Consider the following 17,210-nt stretch of genomic DNA (forward strand, 5'->3'; position numbering starts at 1 on the left):
CGCGATGAGAGCTAAATTAACAGCATGCGGCGTAATTTTAGCGTAATGTAAATCGATATCACCGCGGTGCTCCCCCGCTCTCTGGCCCCCTCTAACGTGAACGTCACGGAATCCCGCTTTGTACCGAGACATTTCGCATTGCCGGGAGAATTGCGACCGAGGCTGTAAATTTTACAAACGGCTGGCAATCAGCCAGGCACATTTTTGTTACGGACCATGACCGGCGTAACGCTACACGCCGTGTCGTGCACCCTACGTTAATGAACACCGTGCACTTTCGCGCTATCGGAATGCATCCGTGTCACCTGCCCACGGCGGCATGCCTATCGTGCCTTATGTTGCTCGCCAAGTTCTCGATTACCACATTCTCACGTTACTCGTGTGAATACGTTTATACCGGAATCATGTGTCTCAGTTTCGGGGAGATAAGTATTTATTTCCCATCGCTCCTAGAATTAGCTCACATCTTTCCCTTATTAGACTTCGTCGTTTAATAAATATTTGTAACATCATAATAAAGTATTTAAATGGGAAGAGATAGATCTAGACAAAGAAATAAGAAGAAATTTAAGATATTCAGATATAATTTTGACTTTTCAAAGAATCTATCGTAAGAACCTTGGAAGTTTCGAACGATCTATCACTCCAATGTCTGTTTCTCCCTGTTTCTCCCTTCTAAAATCGCTAAATGATGACTATGAAACACGAGCCAACCTTTACGACGCAAAGGCCGACGAACCAAGGCCGAGCCTGGTGTAATCTTACCAATCACTCCTTCTCAGGTACTCGCCTAAGCGAGTTCTCCATCTCCAAGCGAGTTCTTTTCTGAACAGCGATGCGATCGGTTTCCCGTTTGACAAACGCAATGTAATGTCAATTGTCGTGGTGAAATCACCGCGTTGACGGTTCGGAAAAGAAAAGATGAGACGACGATGAACGGCGAGCGAGATTCGTGACTGTTTCGCGTACTACGGGAAGAGGACCACGAAGAACGAACGGAAGGAGGAAGAAGCGGGCCGGTCCGGTGGGGCCCCGGCCATGGGGGAGACAGTATGTTCTCCGAGCTGTGCAGGGAGACCCTGCGGAAGGCAGCAGTGTGTTACTCTGCTCGTGCAGGAAGTCCATCACCATCGCCACCAACGTCTCCGCCGCCATCACCCGCCAAGGAGGCAAAGACTGCTGCCAACGCTGACCTGGCAAATGTCCGTGATGCCATTCACGAAGGAATCAGAGACCATCACCACCACCACCACCACCACCACCACCATCATTCAGGGACCACCGCCGGAAAGCGAGCATCGCCGACCGGAAACACCACCAGCGAGCCCAGAGATTCGGCCTCAGAAAGATCGGCCTCAACCGATCGTCCGAACGACTTCAGGGAGTACGTTTACGTCCGGTGCGCGACTGACATTGGTTCATTACTCTCAATATTCTTTGGGAATAGCTCGAGCATCAACCGTTGGTTCCTTCAAGAACTTACATTCTGACAGATAAAAAGAGACTAGTTTTTTTTAGAACAATCCTTCAAGATGGGCAGTTCATTTATTAGCTCCCATAAAACTAGTCTGAATTTTTATGGTTTCAATTCTAAACTCTGCGAGCTTTTGTTACATTATTGTAATCTATAACTTTTATGATTAAACGTTTTACGGATATTATATGTACCATATATGTACATTAAAAAAAAAGATATTTTATATAGTTACCCGAAATTGTAAAATTATTATGATTATTATTTCTTTACTCTTCTTCTTTAACTCTAGTTATCATTATACAATGTGTGCCTTCCAACAAGCGACACAGTGATCATGTCATCTTTGTTTTTAACATTGGCAAACAACAAGGATGTAATGATTCATTATGTCACACCGTGTCATTTATGTCGCTTGTTGGAAGACACACAATATCAATCTATAGTTTCAATTTAATTAAAACATAAAAACACGATAACTAAAAAATTGCGTGATTGTTATTTTCATGTAACAATAACGTCGAACGACATTTTCGCATTGCGACGGTCGATGCTCGCTTTGGATCTATTGATCCATTAGAATGGCTTGACGTTGTCATCCGAGAAAATTGATCGATCACATGCATCATTCCGTGAAACTCAATGCAGTCTGATTCGTTCACTTCCGTTTCACGTACCATGAGATTAGCTTTAACGTGCTGTCATCAGATAACATCGACAACATCAACCGAAGTAATATCTCGATTTTTAACATAGTGCCAGTATGGCGACATCATTTATACTTCGCGCTCGTTTATTTGATCTGAACATACTGAACGGGTCGCTTGTATTCAGTTTTGCGATTGAATCGCTATTAAATCAACAGTTTACAGAGCTTATATTTATTCTGACGTGTTATTACATGATAAATGAAAAAAATCGGTTAAAAAGTTACATCATTCAAATAAAATTTTATTAATTAAACGAGAATTAACGTGAGATATCGCGCCATGTTTGTTTATATGCCAAGAATCATCTCAATGCGTTTCTCAAAACAAATTCTCATTCGGTTCTTGCGAGTCGTATATAAAAAAAAATTGGAAAAAATTTTCTTTGGTACGTAAACCGTGGCATAAACGTAAACGTACTCCCAGAAAGCGACCGGCGATGCCCACTGACTTCAGCAAACGATTGCCCGCACTCGAGGCAAGAGAAGGACGACGTAGTGGCACATGCGGTACCATCGAGTCCACCCGATCGGTATCCCCCGAGAAAGGAACAGGACGTCAACACGAGGACTACCGAGGAGGAGGAAGTGCCAGCAATGAATGCGGTAGATCGGACTCAAGAATCAGCCGACGATCCTCAGGATCGTCGCCCGAACCCGAGGACAACTCCTCAACTTCTGGCGACGAAGGTACCTTCCCCTGTTGCTCGCATGCACACTGAATTTTTTATGGCTGATCCCGACTAGACCCGTCGGTCTATCCCGCGGGATTATAAAACATTCGCGTGTCCTCGCATGTCGAGTTCAATCGTATAATTCGTACGGCATTAAAAATGCAAAATTGATCCACTGTCTCTAACCAATTTTTACTCGTAATAATAATATTATTACGCTCGACTAATTTGGAAACGAATCATATGAATGGGAAAATTTAATCGCGTTTAATGAGAATTAGAAAGTAACCGATGATAAACTGTTCGGATGCACCTTCCCTCTATATAGTTTTTAAGAATATGTGAAAATACGTTATATTTTTATATTCAAAGAAAAACATGATAGTACAACTATAAAAATGTACAAATTTTATATACATATATATAATATTATAGAATTAAATATGTAGGTATTCTCTAAAAGTGAGTCAGTATTATTACTGACTTCAGTGCTATATCTATAACTGATGTAATCTCATTAGTGAATACTTATTTACTGTTTTTCGATAATATCTAATATACTAATTTACTTTTTTGGAAGTTATGATTTCTGCAGATTAAATCTGTAGAAAATCTTAATCTCTAAAAATGAATTAGTATATTATTACTAAAAAACAGTAAATATTCGCTGATAATTACATTAGTTATCTCAGTTGTTATCTTTATAGTTGCTATTTTTTTTCTCTAAGTATAATTACGGTGAGATGCATGTATCTCGTTCCATCGTGATGTATGATACAGAAATTAAATTAAAATTAAATGAAATTTTATTTTATGGCATTATTAAAATTATTTAATAATTGCCTACTTAAAAATTCATGTATTGACGTATATCAGATTAAATAAAATTTTTAAACACATTTTTCTTAGAAAGAAAAATGTTCAGTGATAATCCCTTGAGTGCTCTGCGTGGAATAGCGAAAGTTCGATGAGATCTCCGCGTTTGGGAAATACTCTCGGGGATTGCGGGAGTTGTTGATCGTAGCTCTTTGAGGAATCGAGTTCACAAAGTTGCAGGGAGTACCTCGACAAAGGTGAACTGGGAGATCTTAGATAGCTTCGTCGAAAGAGATCACGTAATCGCAGAGAAAGCGTTAATAGCTGCGTTTAGCTCATTCGTGTCTAAGGCTGTCGCCTTATTTACAGATCATGCAAGTATATCATTCAGAATTTGAAAATGACATATAAATGTAACGTGCAATCGGGATTTCATCTCGTATTGCTTTAATATGAAGTATTATAATACATATTTATGAATTAAAGAAAGAAATTATTTGTATAATATTATCAGGAGAACGTATCAATTCTTTGATTTGTCGCGCAAATAAAAAATTTAAGGAACTCGGTGGAAATATAAATCAACACTTGCTATACGTTCTTTCCAGTATTCGCAGTTAAATCGTAGAAAAAGATCTGCTATAAATTCCCATCGTTGCGCTAGCTGATAATATATCTCAGTATTTCTCTTTTTTTTTCTTTCATTTTCAAACTCAATAATATAAATGGATTGAGAAAGATTTTCATATACAGTCATGTATGCATTTTTATTTCATACATTGTAAAAAAGCGAAATTTGAGAATAGAGGTTTTAATAATATTAGCTATTTTGTATTTCCATATGCGAAACTTCATAGATATTCGGCTCGTTTTGCTCCACTGTGTAACGTTTCCACGTTTTATAGAAAAAGAAAACTCTTCAAAGGAGGGACAAGGTCGGAACGCGACCACGCTACTTTATACCTAGATAAACAATCTGCGATCGATTGCAGGGGTTCCTTTCATCGGTCTTTTTCCTCCATTGTGTCGTGGGATTCCGACCGTTTCTGTAGTCGACACAAGTACTCTTTTCTTCCCTTAGATATTTTTATATCCTCTTATTTACTGTCGTAACATACAAAACAAATTCTACTGTTATAGCGTCAATCTTCAAAGACCCAGATTTTTTGATAAATTTGTAATCAATATTTTAAAAAAGAGAGAAGCTATTACTTGACATTACACGATTTAAGTAACTACAATAACTAAAATACCTAAACAGATTCTGCAAATATTGAATTGTTTTATAAAAAAAGATAATAAAAGATCTCATAATAATATTATCAAATATTTATATCATGTTTCATATTTTAATCAAATAAATGTTATATAGGATTTATAAATTTTATATAAAATTTTATATAAGTATGATTCAGTACGCTGCATAACTTAAGTGTTACTCGGATTATATATGAGCTATTGCAATTGACATGAACATCTCGATCGCGATGGATTATTCTTGCCAAAATCGCTGATAAGAGGCGATACGTTGATATTTTCGAGGATGCCCGAATCGCTGAGCTGATAGTTTAACGTGGCATCTTTTCTCACAATCGGAACTTCCCTTCTTTTCCCGAGACTTTCGCAACTATATCAACTGCGCTCGAAGCCTAAAAGTACCAAAAGCTATCTCGCAGTGTGCCAACTTGCGATGTTCAACGACACTTCTCGGGTTTGCTTGCGATATCAAATTCTCTTTCCACGTGACCTGTGATATACAAGATCCTCGTATGAGGTTGGTTCTCCAACTTTGAAAAAAATTAATTTTCTGTAGCTTATTCGATTACTCGTCGTTTGCACATTTTGAATTTTTGTTTCGCACACTTCTGGTAAAAAAGTTATTTGGAAAACAATTTTAGAGAACTAATTTTACACTAGCCCCCTAACCACGAGCAAATTATATTTAACTAATCTCAATCGATAGATTTTCGTTTGCACACCTTTAGTTTAAAAGTTATTAATAATTAAAGTTTCGAGGATAGTCGACTCAGGTAGATAGGTTTGAATATAGTAACTTTTTAACTAACAATAAGAATACAAACGAAGAATCGACTAATTTCATAATGTGCAAACTAAAACCTGTCAATTCATGTCACTTTGAGTATAGTAATTATGATTTGAACCTGTCTATATGAGTCAACTGTCCCGAAACTTTAATTGTTAATAATTTCTAACTAAATGTGCGTAAATGAAAAATCGATTTGTTTCGGAATGTGCAAACAAAAATCTATCGATTGAAGCTAGTTAAATTTAATTTATTTATAGTTGGGGGAATAGTGTGAAATTAACTCATATTAAAAACATATAAAAATTATTTTTTTGATAACTTTTTTATCAAAAGTGTGCAAACGAAAATTCGAACTATGCATGAGCCTTATAAAAAGTTAATTTTTTCAAAAGATGGAGGCCAACTTCATATGGTATGATTTACAAGATATATTTTTAAAAATTTAACGTTGTCTTCTCTCTCTCTCTCTCTCTCTCACACACACACAAAACTGGAGATTTTTTAATATTTAGATTTAAAATTTGAAGCTCTCACATTATAGATGCGATCATTTATATAAAAATTCGATAGAATTATATTTATAATCTTATATGCTACTTTTAATACAAAAAGTATTTAAAGAATCGAAATATGTGGCATATAAATTATAAATAGAAATGTGACATGGATGACATGGATAAATCGCCTTAAAGTTTTGAGCTTTAATTATTTGGGCTTTAATATTTTAATATTAAATCTCTATTAATTATTGAAAACAAACTATTTGTTAAGCCATTGCATATAAGCAATGGATTGAAAACTTTCTAAGAAAGAACGCGATATAAACAATTTTTGTCTGTAGGAGATTCATTAATACGAATAAAATTTCTAATGTTACATTTTTTACTTTTTTCCAGGTGAGTATTCGCCGAAGTTGATGGAAGCGTCTTATCTTTCTTCTACGGTGTCAGGTATTTATAATGGAAGAGTCGTTTGCATAATTGAACCTTAATTTACAATACTACATCTAATACCTGCTAAAAATCGAGAATGGGATTCTTGCCGAAAGAAAATCTAACTACATTTAATCTTTGAGAAGAAAAGAAACTTATAATCATTAGCGAAAATCGTATTCACATTGATTTTCGATTTTAATCCTTTTTACCGCACTATACTATTTGAAAGAGCTTAAAAGAGTTGGCTATATGAGACCGAACAGACGCGCGTTATCGCTGTTGCAGGCTATAAGAAGACGCAATTAATTTAAAGAACTTCATTCCAACGAGGTCACTGCTCAGACAGCTTCACTCGCGTTCAACTTGCATTTTTCCCATTGGCATTTTTTCTACGTCCGTTTTTTTTTCTGTCGCTTTATCTGTCGGCACGAAAGACTTTGCTCATTGTTCGGAGAACACACTTTGAAACTCTCTCACGAAGTTGAAACGATTTCTCAAATGTTCGCGTATTCTTCGGAGAATATCTCTTTGACAACTTCAATCAACATTGTCAGAATTCTTCCAAAACGAACATCATCCCGATTAAACCGAGAAATCCCGAACCTCAATCAAATTCATGTCGCGTGATTATTGTCTGTGTTTCGCATAAACGTCGACGTTGTCGAAGTTCGGCAGTGAATCGTTTCCCGGTCATTAATTCGATTACGTCGACCATTGACGCGGGCAACCGTGATTAAACCTAGTTATAAATTATGATGATTATTGTGACTCAAAATGTACGTTAGCTTATCATGACACGGTCTAATAAATCATACAGCTACTTTATTTGTGCGCTCTATTCTTTTGACATTACGAATTAATTTTTTCTTCGAATAAATTGCTAGCATTTCCAATTCTGAGATAAACTTCAGAATTTTATAAATGGTATGATATTTTAAAACCATTACGAAAAATCTTAGTTGAATATTTATTATATCATTTTTTAGCACGGCGATTGTCGTATGCATGCTACAATTTATACATGACTGTAAATTAGATATTCCGAGCGACCGATTCCGTTTAATCAATGTTTCGAAGCTGCTGGCAGATGCTTAAAATTAGTCGTACATTTGTAAGTACATTTCGGGCACATTAATCGCTCTCTTCCCACATCGATCCTCGGTATGCTCCAGTATCGGTTGCCAAGAAGATATATTTCGCTAATAGCTTCCTTCGTTAGCTGGTCGACATTCTGGGATATCTGGGAACGTGCATTTAGATCGTGGAATCTCCAGTTTCTCATGAAACTTGGATTTTCGGTATGCCTCGATTCACATATTTGCTAAGCTACAGTTAGTTACTTTGGAAGAAAAACAAATTTATAAGTAACTTCTTCTGCAGTGTTTTCACGGCGAAGAAAGATTGAATATTTCATCGTGCGAGGTAATTTATTGAACTCAGTACGCCATTATTGATATAGAAAGAAATGTATAACTATAAGTACGTGTGTATACTGAGAGAAAAATTGTTTGATATTTAGGACTATAATTGCATGGTAAAATAATTACGGTTAATTCCATTTTTATAGTTAATGTATATAGTTATTAATGCTGTAATGTTAGTAATTACTTATTACTAACATTATAGCAATATTATTATTATTAATATTAATTATTGCTAAAATATTAGTAACAATAATTCTCTTTATATTTCTAAAATTTATATAATTGGCATCGAAATAACTATAATTATGCATATGAGAATTGCAATCATTTTTTTCTCAATGTATTATTTAGTCAGTATAGTCAGTATACTATTAGAAGACAATCTTAGTAGTGTCTCGGGTATCATACGTAACTGTGCATGGATTACTGCTGATGGAGAAAATGCTTGTTTTACAAAGGATTTGTCCTTTTCGATTAAGATTCTCGACACATCTCCTCTCTTGTCCGATAACCTAATTTTACCACCGATTACTTTCGGAAACGTACGAAACAAAGATTTCAATTAACGTTGCAGTATACATTAAACGACTTTAGTATAAACTGGCCTCAAAATTTCAAGCCAAGTTTACAAGTTTCGCTTACAATTAAGTTTTCGTAAGCTATCGACGTGCGTTTCGTACTTGAGATGCGCTTCCCTGGATAGTAGGATCACCTACCGTTGTTTTAATTAAATCCGTTTGGAAAGTATTGAAGATCTCTCAACTGGTGAAATAGGCGGCGACGATTCGCGTCATTCGTTTTACTCGATACAAGTTGCCCAAATTACTTTGTTGGGAATATAACCAGACGTCAATGGAGAAACCTCGTCCGATTCACGACGGATATAGAATGCATCCGCAAACACCTGGAAGGCAGATATCAAAGCTTCTATCCAAGAAGTTGTCGATTCACCTGCCATTTCGTTCTCGAACTGTCATGCTTTTTTAAACACTTCTCTCGTCTAAGTCTTTCCTGTGAATCGCGTGGTATTCGAACGTGAACTAAGTTTTCGAAATGTCCACCGGAAGTAACTTTCGGCGACGCTTCCTGTAGCCGTAAAATATACTGCTGCTATTATCATTAATTTTTACGTTCTTATATAAGCAACGTACTTATGCATATTACAATACTGAATGTATAAATTTAACCACGATATAAACGAAGAGAAAACAGCATATCAAATTATTGAAATAATTGTAATCTGACTTGATCATTAAAAGAGAACAATACTGTTTTCTAGTTCAGTTGTTAAGCAACCCAGTGGAAAGACTACTCTGAAGAAAGAATATTATCACTTGTTAGTGGCAGATTTAACGGAGGCGCACAACGTGACGTCTCCATTCGCTATAAATCATCGGAACGTGCATAGGTCTCGTTGTATAAGCGGAAACGGCGATTGGTTATCTCACAGCTGGATGCGGTTCCGTTTCGCACGATGCTCGGCAGCAATAATTACGCTCGACGACGTTAATGGGCGATTAATTATTTCCCCTGCGCATCTTCGCAAGCTCACGCGCGATCACTGAACTCCTCTCAGCGAATAACCCGATTTGCGAGTAATTAATTAATACAAGACTGTTTACGATCCTCGATGAGAAGCAAAAATGCGCAATATTACGACTGCCATTTCGAATCGCCGGTATGCCGGATTCTTGAAGCCTCCGCCTCGTTATAGTGGCCAAGTCCGTCGTTAAAAGCTACTCCTCGTTAACGAGGTTCTTGCACGCCTCTAGTTCCGATAAATCGTGCAATTTAGGACGCTTACATACGAGCTGTAAATTCGCGTTTATTCGACCCATGCTATCAAGCCAAGAGGCTTTCTCCGTTTTCGCGAGAGGAACAGTCATTTGCTCTTTGCGTGGAATTTCATCTAATTCGGGAAATAGTTGCGCAAAAAATAGCAATTAAGAAAGACATCAAGAATATATTGGAAATAAAAATATCTCATTAGTTAAAGTAATTATTTTTTAAAACTAACTTTAGAAAATTTTTTTAAATAATTAGATGAATAAAATTTTCAAATTAATAAAGATATCTTCACGTTTTTACGATGTGTTCAATGAAATACCAGATAGACAGATTTGTTGTCAGTTACGTTGCCAAATTTTTTGACTCGATATTAATAATTGGATGGTACTGTATAATAACAGCGCTATAAATCAATGCCACTTGCAGATTCTAGCTCGCTGTAATTTTGCCCTTTTTTGTCGACCTCTGGAAGAACTGAGAACGCATCCTAGTCTTATCTAGTGCTACGAGTCTGCAATTACTCTGTGAAAGACGGGATAAACGCAACCGGCGTCGCCCTTTATTCTCAGGACCTTAGACGACCCAGAAATATCCTATTTTCCATGCTGAACCATGTCGAGCGCTGTCAGCCTAGGATTAGTAATTATTACGGTGAAAGTAGTAGCATCTATCGTCCCAAGTATCAAATGAATCGTTTATTTAAAGCGTGATTCTAATCTCGTAATTGAAGAGGGTGTGAAAAAGGCTGAGAATTATAAATCGTAAAATGTCAGGCTAATAAAATAGAAAAAAGTAATGCCGTTCTGTTTCAATGACATTTGATCATCTTCAACCCGCGAGAAATGTCATCGTAATGCCATAGACTATAATGATATATATGCATAGATTATAATATAACAATATTAATCGACAACATTAATAATATCGGCTTGAATGTCCGCGGCACATCAATATGGAAGAGGATTCGTTGAATTGTTGAATATCAATAACTCGAAAGAGTGGGCGATTTTTCCGGAGGAAAATGAGTGGAATGAATTGACGATCGACTTCGACCATTAATCAGATGGTGCAGACAGCAAACGGCATGGCGTAATGCTCGGCGCAACGGATCGTCGTCGCGTTCGAGATCTGATCGCGGATGCTAATGACCCGACAAATTTTCCGATTGTTCGATGGCAGCCAGTAGAACTCTCGCTCACGTGATAAACGAGCTCGATTGCGATGGATTGAGGTCTGGCGTGAAAAAGTCGACCGGGAGTCGACGTTCGTTCCTGTTGGCGTTCTGAGAAATAGCGAAAATAGAATTCTCACGTCTTTGTGATGAACGACCCTTTTGCCAGCAGCATTTTCTGTGATAAATATGAATTTTTAATAAAACAATAGTTTTAAATTATTTATTCTTCTGCTCGCAATGATGATTAAGTTCATCGAGTTATTATATAATTTTAAATTAATCGATATACTTTTAAATGCTACACGGTTTTGCTAAAGTATCTAAAAGTTTAGCTAGATACAGATAATGAAAATAATTTTATTGAACCATCAAAATAGTTATGTAAGACGTTGAAACTAATTGCTAGAATCAAAACTTTAACAGCATTGCTCATTATATTTCAGCGTCCTATATAATTATTTTGATGGTCCAACAAAATTTTCAAATTTGTATCCAGTTAAATTTTTAGATACTTCAGTAAAATCCTTCTTTCCATATATTTTCTTAGACGCAAAATACAAATAATTTTTAACTTATTTATTCTAATACATCATTTTTAACGTATTTACTTTATTAGATATTTTCTTTCCTACGTGATAATTTATATTTTTATCACTCTTTTATATTTTACAATTCCCTATAGTAGGTACCAATTATCTAGAGTAGCTTCATTAAAAAACAACGATGTAATTAGTTGAATTCCTGGAAATACACGCAACCGGTAATATATTGGTTGGAGAAAGACCATCAGCTTTTTATTACTCTTTTAATAGAGTGACCTAATTCGCGCCCCCATCCTGTTTCGGTCCATTTTGCCTCCGTGATATCGCCGGAAGAAAGAAGTCCCTGTGGCAACGGCTTGCCAATTGAAATCCGCCACAAAAGAAGATAAAATGAGATTTTTCCTTCGAAGAAACTGACGGAAGAGGATGTAAGCTATTTTTGTGAGTTAGAATACGAACGATCGGACCTCATTGAACATTCTTTTCTCTCCTCAAGATTTCTGTGGATAAAGAGATATCACGATTTTTATCTCCTTCAGCCTAACCGCCGCGTAAATGTATAAACGCGATTCGACAGAATAATCGAGCATCTATCCCGAAAGAGATTCGACTGACACTGTAAATAATCTATTCCCATCCAGCGAAAACATTTTCCAACATAACGGCGAAAAAGTTATTGTAATATATGAATTGAGAATAAATCGTTTCTTTTTTTTCAGTGAAAAACTTTATTAATTTATGAGGAATTTTTGTTAATTTAATATCTCTGCGGTTGATACATTTTTTTTATCAAACCTGTAACCTTTTCTTCTTTTTTAAATTACACACGAAAAAAATGGTTTGCTGAAATATTTAGAATTTTAGTTAGATACAGATCTGAAAATAATTTTGTTGAATCATCTAATTAATTACGTAGAAATTTCAAGCATAATGAGAACTATGTTACAAAAAATTTTTATATTCTAGCCATCAGTTTGAGCTTTCTACATAATTATTTTGATGGTCCAACAAAATTATTTTCAGATCTGTATTTAGCTGTAATAAATTTTTAAGTACTTCAGCAGAACTATTCTTTCCGTGCATCATCGCATTATCCCTGCTGTTGGTTTATTTATTTACTTCTCTGAGAGAAATTTCGCTTAATCTCCAAAATTTGTCTACTATATCTCTAGAACTTTCAGTTACCGCATGTAGATGCGGTTGTTGTTAGCATACTAGCTGCACACTTTTCATACATACGAGGATTTACCTCCACGACACTTACTTGATATACCGTGCCCCAGAATGTGCAGTGGCCAGGTGCGCCAAAGACTTTCCCTTCATATCCAGAACTTTATTTTTCCCACCTACTACACCCCTTGCCGAAACTTTCGGCTCATTTAAGGAAATGTTCCGAGCAATATTACCACGCACGTGGCGCACGTTGACAGAAAGTGGTTTTCCTTCGCACTAGAATATGGAGTATATATCTCGTCCCCTCTAAATGTCATTCCGGAATTGGATTCGGCGAGATGGCCAAGAAACACATGCCTGCGTAGCGTAGGAATCGATATTTATTCATTCCGACGTTCAGAAGCAGAAAGCGTAAAGTATATTTAAGTAAGCTCTGCTAGAATATTCTCTCTATACTACTTACTAAAGTAACGACAAATCAAGAAATAACGCAGTAGAAAAGAGTAAAATAAGGATTTCTTTCTGCCTGAGACATTTTGCATTTAAATCTTCTCAAAAACGCAGTTATGTTTTACGCGGAAATATAATTACGCGCATACTTTTGCGTCTTTTTAAAGAATATATGTTTAGAGGAGAGAATGAAGAAGTTGGAACATCTAAGGAAAAATGAAATAAAACCGATGATTATCAATTAATACAAGTCTTTATTTTAAAAAATACTCGTTATATTTTTGGTTTTAAACTACAATAAATCATATATTATCAGTATAAACTATAATTTTTTTAAACAAAGATAAAACTCTTGTCGTTCGGAAAACCCGCCGTCACGCAGGGTAATGCCAAATCGGTTTTATTTTTTTAAATTATTAGTTTATATTAATAATTTATGATTCTGAATTATTGTAGTTTAAAAACAATATTTTAAATAAAATCTTCTATAATTGATAAATAATTAACGGTTATATTTAACTTTTTCCTCAGATATTTGCAATTCCTTCATTCTCTCCTACATCATAAGAAGATGTAGGAGAATAATGATATTTACTTTAACCGATTATAATGAGGCATTAAATGCATATCAAATCACTGAATGCAAGAATGCAAGAAATGAGAGATTACCGCTACTATAATAATATTGTAATAGTTTGCGTTTATCTCGTGTTCACAATTCTCCCACTCTCTCCTACGCTAAGGTGCACACTCATGTGGGTCAAATATACGCTCTGTAAAGTACGGAAAGCGACACTCGAAACAATCTTAATTTTAAACTCTTAATTAAATTTCCTGCGTGAAGTTACTCTCAGCTTTTGTGTCGATGAACACAGAACAGTAATCGCTCCCTCGCTTTGAAATTCTCGGCCATTCTCGGTGTTTTATATTTTCCGACATGACGAATGTATATACGACGGCCGATTTCCTGCATCGTCGAACAGCAGCGCGAAATAGGAAATGGAAACGAGCGCCGAGGTTTAAATTGTCGGCTCGGATAAGCCTGCCTTTGTTTTGCTCGATACGCACGTATTTTTTGGCGTTTTTCCCTTTTAGTTTTATGACGTGCAATGCCGCTTTATATCCGCATGTGAAATCATTCTCGGTGCAATAGATATTGTGTAGGCACTTGCATGAGATTTCACCTTTGCCTGCACCGAATGTACCACTGTATTATTTATCGATTACGTATTTCGAGAGATAATGTCTCTAGCAATTCAAAATCTCTGTAAAGTGCCTATTGAATTTTAAGCAGTTATTATTGGATTTTTGTGTACATATATGTCTATGCATCTGAACTCGTACAGTAATTTAGCAACCATTGAATCGACCCATAGCCACGTAGGGAAGAGCACGCGTAATTTCGTGAGATGGTTCCACGGATGCAAATGAATCCACATCAAACGTCCAGATGAGAGTTCTGAATCGAATCAGCTATGTCTCTTCGCATGTGGAACGTCGACGCTGTACGTCAGCGGACGGTTAGAAAATTAAAGCGATTCAGCGCAATTGATCTGACACCTGGCATCGTAATTGCGTTCCACGGACATCAGCTAAGACAATTAATCTGTCATGTAAATTATTGTGTAGGCGTCTTTGTTACCTTGAAAGATTTGATTGAATATCCTTATTAGAGAATATGTCATTGTCTGTTTAGTAATGCCTAATCGTCTTGGCCTTTCGAGCAAATTTAATTTCCGGAATGTAATCTAATCACATGTTTATGTCATTTAAACGAATACAATAAGCTATAGAAACAAAATTTGTTCAATTATATATATATTATATATATAATATATATAAAACTGAATAAGATTGTTTATTTATATATGTATATTTAACTAAATAAACAATATATATGTATATACAACTAAATTTTGTATTTTATATCACTTGGAGTTATTAATTCGTTTATCTCACTTTTATACAAAAATTGTCATTTATGTAGCGCACTTTAACTACGCGTGGATTAAAATAATTAAAACTTTGATGCACTGACATTATTTTATTCAGGACACGCTAACGTCTAGACCTTCGATTATTATTCCAAAGCACACGTACATTTCCTTCTATTTTTTACCCGCCTGCTTTCGGTTGATTCCCGATGGAACGTATTTTATTAAGGAAAGTAACATTTTTTTTTATTTAATCTCTAAATTACATAGAAAGCCCGATGTTTTAGATTCCGATAAATAAATCATATGTACACATTCTGATGATTTATACTCACGTATAAATACTTTATTACAGTGTTTCAAATCATGACGCGACGCGCAAAGTGCTCACCATAATTAAACTCAAATAATATACAAAAATTGGTGGAGTTCTACCAATATTTCCTTATTTATCTGCAGCCTTGTATTTTGTGCTTTTAGTATTTGCGTATTTTTCTTTTTGACTATTAAATGGATCTTTTCATCCTTATTCTGTATAAAAGTTTACTGGGAAAGAGATTAAATAATACTGTAACGTTTTATTTTGCGCATTTCACGTTTTTTTTTAATGTCAGATAATCTCGAGATTGAAAGCGAAAGGTTTGAAGCGTCAATTGCCGCGAAATCGATAAAACGGTGAAATTGCTGCGTGGAAATACAGTCAAGTGGAAATCAAATACGCGCGAGAAAATAAATTAGCACGAACAATGAACAAAGGAACGATACAGATATTGCCTGGAAATCGGCACTGAAAATTGCGCCTCGGCGTAACTCGACGCGTCTGACCATGTGGATCATTTATCACTGTAGACATTTGTCTCTGACATTTTCAGCATGGATAAATGTCAGTTTGCCCGATGTGCTGTCTTTTTAGATTCGGCGTTGCATTCGAAACTTCGAAGTCATTATGAGTTAAACGATTCGTCAAAAGAGAAAGACAGTAATATGAATTAAATACCTAATTATACAATGCGATAGTGAAACGAATATCTTAACATTCATTTCAAGGAACTCTTATGAAATTTTAATATGCAGGAGAAAGTAGTGCAATTTAAATACGAATTTCCACTTGAAAGAAGCAAACCGCAGTGAAATTTCAGTCTAAAGCAGGTCAGAAGCAGACGGATTTTTTCTCATCAGTATATAAGAAAGATTGCGAGGGCGTAAAGCTTCTTTTCTTGTTTTTCTTAGAGATAACCCTATACTTTTATGATTGCATTTATCACAACACAACGGTGCTGGAGTGGCGGACATACACATATATTACAGATAAAATATTTGCGACATTCACGTCGAATAACAGATGTGCCTCTTCGTCATACTCGCGATGCTATAACGAATAACGATCTGATTAAACGATCATATAACTGAGGAAGAATAGTCCGCGTTTATGTTCGACGCCGCCGTAAACGTGAATCGTTGCACACCATTGTTGAAACATGCGTTTCTTTGAAATTGCCGTAATGAAAAGTTATTCGAATAATACCGTTCAATGCAAAATTCCTATCCTATAAACTTTATGACATATATTATATCGAAAACATTTACTTCGCAGTTTTAGTAGTAAACTATCTCTTTTTCATTCTTTCATTTTACGATTTTACGAAAATGTCAAAATTCCCTTGACATTTTAAGAAAATTAAATGTGCTTTTCTGCGAAATTATATTATTTAAGGCAAGACGATTATTGCAGTACTAACGTTGCCAGAGGGTTCGCGTGTGATTAAAGTTTTGGTTTTTCGAGAACTTATTTTCTCCCCGCAGATCTAATAGATCGCCTTATTCTTCTGCTAGACTACCCAGCCGTTAAATTAATATATTGCTTGATAGCCCGTCGCTCCCTTCTCGTCCATCACTGTTCTCCCTTTCTTCCTCATGGCAACTTCGTTCTTTTAAGGCTCGCTATGTTGCTTTGACGAGGGAGGAGAACGACTGAGTTGGACTTCCTCATTGCGGCTTTTTGCAAATACATCGCAACCTTCTTTTCTATTTAGAAACAATGCACTTACTCTCGCATGGAAACGAGATTTCCTG

At 35.8% G+C, this 17,210-nt stretch overlaps 1 protein-coding gene across 1 annotated transcript in view; it reads left to right on the plus strand.

Moving 5' to 3' along the window:
- The first annotated feature begins 859 nt into the window (after positions 1–859).
- Positions 860–17,210, plus strand: part of LOC108728445 (histone-lysine N-methyltransferase, H3 lysine-79 specific) — a 46,644-nt gene continuing 30,293 nt past the window's right edge. Inside the window, exons 1-2 of the mRNA XM_018457000.1 lie at positions 860–1,399; positions 2,608–2,870. Coding sequence (XP_018312502.1) covers positions 1,053–1,399; positions 2,608–2,870 — 610 coding nt within the window. The 5' untranslated portion in view covers positions 860–1,052. The remainder of the gene's footprint in view (positions 1,400–2,607; positions 2,871–17,210) is intronic.

The sequence above is a fragment of the Mycetomoellerius zeteki genome, unplaced genomic scaffold, assembly GCF_001594055.1.
Source record: "Mycetomoellerius zeteki isolate Tzet28-1 unplaced genomic scaffold, Tzet1.0 scaffold62, whole genome shotgun sequence".
Taxonomy (NCBI): Eukaryota; Metazoa; Arthropoda; class Insecta; order Hymenoptera; family Formicidae; genus Mycetomoellerius; species Mycetomoellerius zeteki.